Raw genomic sequence first — 8,409 nt, forward strand, 5'->3', positions numbered from 1 at the left:
GCAACGCTCCATACAGAACAGAGAAACTTTATCCCAGAGAGAGGGTACCGATTAACTCTGCTTCGGTAACCTGTACCTGGCATGCCTTTGCCTTTCCCTTGCACTTAAGTTCTTTATTTTAAGAGGCAATATCTCAAAATGGGAAATACTGGTCTGAAGCAGAGTGCGAGCCAGCTGGACCTGGACCTCCCAAGGACCACAAAGCATATATACGAGAGCGGAGTGTGCTATCGACCAAGTCCAAAGAGAGGGAAGAAGTTCATAATGGGAGGAACTGTGGGTAATCCTTCCTGTCCAAGGCCTCTCACGCATAGTCGGAACTCAAAATATACGTACTGTAGAGTCAGAGATGTGGAACGAGTTGATTTTTTCCTACTTTATGAACGCAAACTGATGCCAAAATGCACGTTGAAGGTTTACAACAAGGAAGAGTAGAACATTCCGCTTTTCCCAGTATGTCCAAGGTAGAGAACTTTTGATGTGTACAAATCATTTTCCCTTCCCTGCTATAGTTAGTTTAGGTTACGCTTTCGGTTGTTATCGCATATCCTTGCGTGGCGAGTTCCATTCACGACGAAGCTGCTGCCATCTGTGAACAGTTTCCATTCAGGGTTTTCAGGAGGATCATCCTTCAGGTCCTCTCTGTTGGAATATGTATGTTCAATGGTTGCAACGCAGTCGTGTTCCAGTTGTTGCTCTTCCTGTGAGGTACTGGGAAACACTGCAGGATTTAGAAGGTTAGTCGTTTTCAACACTACATCATCCTGCGCAGTGAGAATTACCTGGTATTTCATCATTCGCCTCGGGGATAATCCATGTCCCCCCTTTTGCTCCAAGACTGTGGTTACCATATGTGGCACATAGACTGAAACAGCCCTTCCCAAGGTCAGCTTTCTTGCTTCTTGGATCAGTATGACGGTTACACCTACTGCTCGCAGGCAAGAAGGCCATCCCCTGCTCACCAAGTCCTGTTGTTTGCAAAAATATCCCACCGGTCTCTTCCAGCTTCCTAGTTTCATGATACGGTGAATGAGACTTACAGCAGTTCCGCTTGCAAAGTAAACTGTAAAAAGCCTCCAAAGTGAAAAGGCCAGGGCTTGCGTGCTGACTTGGTGTGACACTGTGGTTCCTACCCTCTGCTCCACGTAAACCCCACGCGTATGTGGTTTGTCCATCTCCTCGGGGACTTTGTCACCTCTCTGCGATGCTTCCAGCAGAGAGCTGTCCTCTCTTCCACGGGCTGGGGAAGGCAACTGCCGCGCTCCTGGGCACTCCGTGTCCTGAGAAGCTGCTGTGGCGGCAGTGCCGGAAAAGCGCGAGGGGGGCGGGGAAAGGCAGGTAGGAGGAGCTCTGGCAGCCACGGCCCTGCCTTCTCCTGGAGTTACGGGCTGCCGCACTACACACCGGGGCGGGTCTTCACCCTTGTCCCGAGGTGCTAGGCCGTGCTTGGGGCAGCGGCCGCCAGGCACCACGGCTCAGAGGTAAGGCAGGCTACGCTCTGTTTTATGCTGGCACTTGCCACGTTTTAAAGCAAACAGCTTGTCTGGGCCCCGAAACTCTGAATTTGTAACAAATTCTCACAACAGCTCATCACTGAAGAAAGGTTGGGTGAAAGCGGGGAGGGGAGACTGGCGTAAGCATTAACTGAAATAGCGGCAGCAGAATATTCAAAGCATAAACAAGGTGGGGTCAGGCTGGGGGCCCTTCCCTGCTACTCTCGGCTGCCCGACTTTTTAATTTCTTTTTCTCAACAAATAAAGGGCACCTTTCTGTACGCTTCACGTGAAGGGCTGTCTCTGTTCCCTTCCCCAAAAGGGACACTGAAGGGGGAAAAAAACCCAAATCTGTCCTAGGTCTTTTTGCTCCTCTCAGGATGGTTAAATAAAACATAATTAAGAGAAGAATTCCTGGCTGTTAGGAGGCCTGTTTCACAAAATGCTTCCCACACGTGTTTAAAGTGCAAACAACCTGAGTTTATTTAACAGTCAAAACTCAGCTGAATTAACTTAGTTAACTAACTTAATATTGTCTACGTTTCTTTGGTGGAAGGCAAAAAATGCCAGCCTTCTTAGGTGGAGGGGCGGTGCGTCTTTCTAAGGGGAAGAAGAAAGGATGTGTCAGAGCTTCTTCAAGAGTAATGCGCTTGGCTGGGTCGTACTCCAGCATCTTGCCAAGGAGGTCAAAGAGGTTCTGGTGGTCAGCGTCCTGGCAGGTCATGAATTCCTTCATCAAGAAAACAAAAAACGGGGGTTTTGGAATCTCATTAATTGCACTTCAAGCTCCCCTCCCCAAACCCCTTTCCCCTCTGTCCTCTTACCTTCAGTGGCTTACACTGGCTTAACATGTATCTAGCAGCTGGACTCCGTTGATCCCAATCCAGCCGGTCATGAGAGAAGTATCTGCGTTTCCTTAACCAAACAGACCACGGTTTGTTAACCAAAGATTTGGGCTTGTCCCTGCACTAGAACTTTTATCAGCATGTTTGTTCCCAGCTTGGGGACTGACTGGCCCTGTTGCACCTGCCTGACCAGCTTGGTCGATACAGCAAAAGGATAAATCTGAGCTTATTAGACTTTTAAAAAATTTCCTACGAAACCAGATCTGAAAATACATAAAACTATAGCAGTCCAGGGAGAGAAAAACATCGTTACCTGCTTCTCTTGGCCATGTCATCTGGCAGGGGCCCCAGGACTCGCTCCATCATTGCCAGCTGCTCTTCGTCCCTCCTGGCCTAGAGGGAGAGCAAAAGAGACTTTTTTTTTTTTTCTGTGAGAGGAAGTTAACCACGGAGTAGCCTTACTTCAGCGTTGACTGTACGCTGCAGCCAAGAATCCACTTCAGATTCAAGAAAAAAAAAAAAAAGCTGTACTCATCTGTTTCCTGAAGAAAGTTGCCATGTACTGGAGGGGTTTTGCCCCTACGGTTCTCTCCAATTTGGCATTAAAGAGAAACGCAGCTTCATTTCTTGCTCAGACCACTCCCCTTAGTTCCCACCTCCCCCTAGCATGTCTCCACCCAGCTAAGAAGTATTACACACGCAGCATCACTGTGGGGGTTCGCTGTTACCTACATCAAACAGTGTGGATCCAGTGTAATATTCCACGAGGACACATCCAATGCTCCAAACGTCACAGGGTTGTGACCACCCCAGTCCTGTGAAAAAGATGCAGCAGGTTCACGTTTATAGCACCCTGCAAACAGTTCAACAGCTCAAGCAAGATACGCAACACTGCTGTAGCCTAACAAACAGGCGTCTTCTGACCTAGGATGACTTCAGGAGCTCTGTAATATCTCGTGGACACCAGACTGCTGTGATACTCAGCGTCATATACCGCGTTGCCGAAGTCCACGACTTTGACGGCTGGATCTTTTATGGTGCGTTCATTGCATTTCTAAATTGAAACAGGGAGATGCAAGTGACCAAATAAACCCTGACAGTGGCCAAGGGAGAGGTGGGGAAGACGACGGCAACTCACCCATTTGTGGCTATACTTTTTAACATAGTCTGAGTTCACAAATACAATGTTTTCTGGTTTCAGATCTGTATGAGTCAACTTCTTCAGGTGCAAAACTGCCATGTAACAAACACAGTTAGCCAACTCTGTCAAGAGAATGTAACAAACAAAGCAAAAAAAACCAAACCAAACCACCCCACAAAAAACTTACAGTTCACAGATTCGCAGATCTGATATGCCATCTGTCTAATGTGGTCCAGCTCAAAGGGCAGAAAGCCATTCTGTTTAAGGAAGTCATAGGTGCTGAGCCCCAGCAGCTCAAAAACAATGCAGACGTGGTCACGGTACGTAAACCATTCTAACATCCGGACGCAGTGACTGCAAAAGCAGGGAAATACAGCAAGTTGCGTGACACTCAGATCCACACGTTGTACGTTGCAGAAAGTGACATCGCAGACACTTGAAAGCCAAAACAAAAGGACAGACGGCTTTGTACACTTACTATCTACCGTTGGGATCCACTGCCTTTAAATGCTGCAGCACCTGTACTTCTAAGTGAGCTGCCTCCGTGCACGTAGGGACATTTTTTATTATTTTCACAGCTACGTGCCTGTTGTGGCTGAAAAGACAGGTTTCAGCAGTGATCAGAACAATTAGCTTTAATGCAGAATATTCGGTAATTATCACCACATACATAGTTTGTAACAATGGCAACCTTATCGTGAAGAGGTGGGGAGTTTTTTTAAGTACACACTGAACCAAGCTTCATCTATGCACAACCACAACTGAAATATAACCTTTACATTTTAAAAAACACATTCAATGCCTTCTACGTCAGTATTAAAGGCTAAAGGCCCCACTCACCTCTTCCTTTGTATTTACGACTGTAAACACTCTAGTTTTGTGCCAGTTTGCGCACAGCAAAAACGCCGTGAAACACAAAATGACAATTACATCATCACACGATGTCAGGGACCTTGCTCCTCATACAGCCCAGGGGATGGTGCCGGCCCCAGCACTGCCCAGGCTGGGGGATGCTTCACCCTTCTGTGTCCAGGCCCCCAGACCATGACCTCTCCCAGGCTGAGGCGTGCCGGCAGAAGACGCCCCGTCGCCCCATCCACCAGTCCTGCCCAACCCTTGCGTCTGGGAGCTGGTTTTAGCACGACATGGCAACAGACATCGGCGTCTGGGAACGGCTCGTGGCCTTACGCAGAGCAGCAGACGAGGACGTAACAGTAAAACCTGACACAACGGGGAGGCGCTTCACAAACCACACCGTGATGGCGACGGGAAGAGAAATTACATGCCTTCAGTGAAAGACTTACTCTTCACGATCGATGCATTCCACTACTTTTCCAAAGGCACCCGTACCCAAAGTCGCCACCACCTCATCTGTAGAGAAAAGAACTCTCAGGCACGGAAGCTGTGAACTTACTCAGCTATTATAAAACCAAGCAAACAAAAATAAACCCAAAAGCCTAAGTGCTATCACTGAAGCTACCCTAGGCTGTGCTGCTTTAAATTGTAAATCTGTTTTGAGAGATGTTATTGGACAACTCTCATGCAGGTGCATTGCCGGGGATCTCCTTCATTAACTTACTATTTTTGGGGGTGAAAAATGGGAGAAAGGAAAAAAAAAAAAGTATTCAGGTCTACAGAAAAAGAGTAACAATCCCCACCTCCAAACAAAAACGTTAAGATAGAAAGGAAAGGCTTCCAAAGCACCCCTCACAGCTTACGCTAAAAGGACTTATTCTATCTATCTATCTATTCTAAAAGTTAATAAATTTTAAAAAGTGTTCTATACATCTTGCACTTAGTCTGTCTCCACTCTGACAGATCAGGTGACCCTCCTCATCCTCTACGTTCTCGGATCCTCTCTCTCGAAGACTCTTCTGGAACCACAGACAATCAATAAACCCGAGTGAATTCAGGTCACGCTACAAAATTCATGCAGCAGGGAGATAGTCGGGTAGTCAGATACACGTCGGGACACAAACAGTCGGCAGCAGCAATTTCAAATGCCGTCCCCGGAAATTCACAGGGCACGTAGTTCTACAGATTTCTCAATGACTTAAAACACCTTCCTAAATAAATTTTCTAAAAAGTAAAAATCTGACATAATCTTCTTGCTCTTTCTGTGATGCTTAGTCAAAAAGCACGCTTAGAAGTTTGTGCTTGGATTTTTGAGTTGGGCTGAGATCGATGCTTATCATAATAAAAATTCTGAAGGCATGAAAGCAACGTTGCATTTCACGTATTCCAGTTGATGGTTACTACTCATCAATCTGTTCAAATACATCTAATGAACAAATCAAGACTGTGTTCTGTGGTATTACACACGTACCTACAAACTACACGTTTTCGATGGAGGCAATAAAAGCTCAGCAAAAAACAATCTCCAAACATTAGCTAAAGGGATAAACAGTTATCAACAGAATTCCCCAAGTCCCCCCACTCCAGTACTACTGCTGCCCAGCCGAGAATCCATCTCTTTGAAAGAAAAGGATATCCTAACAATTTGTCACACCTCCTGTGGATGTGGAAGATGGGTACAGTAAGGAGTGTCGGCTCTCCTTTTGCGAGTAGCCTTCCCATCACTTCCCGATGCTTTGGCACAGCCATGCCCACCACATTCTTTCCGTTCTGTAGCACTGTGCAACTGGTCTCCTTCGCTTGCAGACTGGGTTTCTGAAGGGCTTCTGCAGAGGATCAAAGCAACGTAATAAGAATCATTCTAATAGCCCTATCAAGACAGATCTTTTTAGTGGTTTAAAGCTGTAAGACATCTTCCTTGAAAGATCTCCAACCCAAAAACTAATACGTTATCAGATGAGCAGATGAGAATAATAGAACCTTAAAACATCAGCTTGCTGATACTGCTGATGCCAGAAATTAAAAAGCCGTTACCTGCAGTGCTTCTTCCTCTTTTGTGCAGGAGTTAATGATGTCCTCTTTCTCTTAGAAGAGGCACCAGATCCTTTGGAACCACAACTTTCTCTTTTACCCTGCTTGGAACTAGGTTGCTTGGAAGGAAACATCTGTAACAAAGATACTTTGCTCTTTTAATTACATCCCACAGATGAAGAATTCATTTTCAAAATTAGCACTCTGATGAAGGCTGCATTTTTCTTCAAGCACCAGCAACCTACTTCTTAGAAACAGTTTTTAAAAGAAGTAGTATGGCTGGGACACTAAACGTACCCAGCGGATGCTGTTTCTGCAAAGCTGCTCGGGCACCCGAAGGTGCCGAGAAGGCAGGCTGCCGTGGACTTTGGAAGTACGGCATACTACTATCGCCCAGCGTCCCTTCAGAACACTTCAGGAACCTGTCGGAAACTTTTACCTTGTTTCTTCCCACAGACGCCCGGAGAACTCCTGATGCCGAGTCAAAATGGCAACAAGGCTTCGGTTATGTCTCGCGGCTAACGCCTAATGCAGAGTGAAAACGACAAAACTTCGGCGCCAAGTTTTATCAGTCGCTACACGTGCCCGTTGCTTCCCTTTCCAATCGTAACCGGACTCTTGCTCCCAAGCCGCGTCTCCGGCCGCCGCGCCGGGGCTGGGGGCAGCCGTGACGCTCCACGGCGAGAGACGGCGGCGCAGGGCGGGCAGACGCCGTGCCCCCTCCCGCGGCAGGCTCCCCTCTCCGGGCCAGGGCCACGGCCTCCCCGCTAAACACACCGAAGCCATTTTCTCCCCGCCCGGCACAAGCAGCGGGCAGATAACGTCGTGTCTTGCAGCGAGGCGGGGTCACCTAGGCGCCCCCGCCCCCGGCCGCCCTCCCACCGCGGCAGCAGCCAACCTCCCTCCCTCTCTCCGCGCCTGCCTCCCTCCGCCCCGCCCCGGCCCGCCTGCCCGGCCCCCGACGCCGTCCCTCGGCTCTGCCCCGCCGCCCGCGCTCCTCCCCTCGCCCCCACCTCCGCTCTGTCTGACGGCGACACACGGAATGAAGCAGCCGCCAGCCTGCAGCCCGCGGCCAGCGGCGTGGCGTTGCTAGGACGCGCCTGGCCTTGGGCTGCTGGGTCACAAACCCCGCACACGCGGCTTCGCGGGAGGAGGGCCCCCCCCCACCCGCACCCCCATCGCGGGACGGGACCGGCTCCCCGACTCTCGCTGCCCGCCTCGTGGCCTTGAAGTAAAACAACCGTGCAAAACCTTCACCCGTTTTCCTGCCACCAACTTTAGAAGGCAAGGAAAGGAAAAAAACCACCCCAAATTAAAAAGTCCGTTGAAGAATGACTGCTAGAAGACAGTGCTTGTGTGTGTGTGTGACTCTGCAGTGCCACATCGCCATTTTTCACCCTTGAGGAAACAGCTTTGTTATTTGTCTGTCTCCCTCGACAAATTAAGAGGCTCTCAAGTCAGCTCTAAAGCAACAGCAGCTTAAAGGACCGCGTATAACTCGCAAAGGTATCTTTGTAGATCACTGGCATTGAAAACATTTCCAAGTACTTGAACGTTCTGTGCGTTGGGCTTCACGGTGTCTCACGGTATCCTTTTACTAGTTTTGAATCATGCTTTTGAGATCACGAAATACCTCCTGTAAAACAAACTACACGCAGCTCTTCCAGTAAGTGTACAGATCAGTCTTCCATACCCACAGAACGAAAAAAGACAAACAAACCTAACACAGCTTTCCACAATAACTAACCTTTGCTTCTGCTGCTCTTCACTACTGCTGCCAACATGGTAGTTTAAGTCACCAAGACCAACCCTCTCGCCACAGCATCACCTCTCTCAGAGGAGCTCTCAAGCCCCTCGGCCAACTATCAGCCGTCACCTCACGTGCAATCTGCCTTACGTGGAAAAAGAGCAGCTAAGGATAAAACGGTTCTGAAACACAACAGCCTTGTACACACCAGCTCTCTAAACAAATTAAACCAGTCCTGGAATAGTTTCCAGTCCAGTGCCACATGTCAGCATTGGAAATTATTGTCCCCTTTGCACT

At 48.5% G+C, this 8,409-nt stretch overlaps 1 protein-coding gene across 1 annotated transcript; it reads right to left on the reverse strand.

Annotated features, from left to right (window-relative positions):
* Window positions 1-1,951: 1,951 nt before the first annotated feature.
* Window positions 1,952-4,890, reverse strand: LOC133626042 (dual specificity protein kinase CLK1-like). The gene is made up of 9 exons (XM_062002179.1): window positions 4,784-4,890; window positions 3,958-4,074; window positions 3,667-3,833; window positions 3,477-3,571; window positions 3,263-3,392; window positions 3,071-3,153; window positions 2,652-2,731; window positions 2,318-2,408; window positions 1,952-2,223 (listed from the first exon to the last, which is right to left on the reverse strand). The coding sequence occupies exons 3-9, from the start codon at window positions 3,818-3,820 to the stop codon at window positions 2,020-2,022; spliced, it is 837 nt and encodes a 278-aa protein (XP_061858163.1). The 5' UTR covers window positions 3,821-3,833; window positions 3,958-4,074; window positions 4,784-4,890; the 3' UTR covers window positions 1,952-2,019.
* Between the last annotated feature and the right edge of the window lie 3,519 nt (window positions 4,891-8,409).

The sequence above is a fragment of the Colius striatus genome, chromosome 9, assembly GCF_028858725.1.
Source record: "Colius striatus isolate bColStr4 chromosome 9, bColStr4.1.hap1, whole genome shotgun sequence".
NCBI lineage: Eukaryota > Metazoa > Chordata > Aves > Coliiformes > Coliidae > Colius > Colius striatus.

Coding starts and splice junctions, on each gene's coding strand:
- LOC133626042 (XM_062002179.1), bottom strand. CDS start 3,820: ATGTTAGAATGGTTTACGTACCGTGACCACGTCTGCATTGTTTTTGAG. Junction 3,572..3,666: donor GATCTGCGAATCTGTGAACT/GTAAGTTTTTTG, acceptor GTTACATGGCAG/TTTTGCACCTGAAGAAGTTG. Junction 3,154..3,262: donor AGCTCCTGAAGTCATCCTAG/GTCAGAAGACGC, acceptor TCTTTTTCACAG/GACTGGGGTGGTCACAACCC.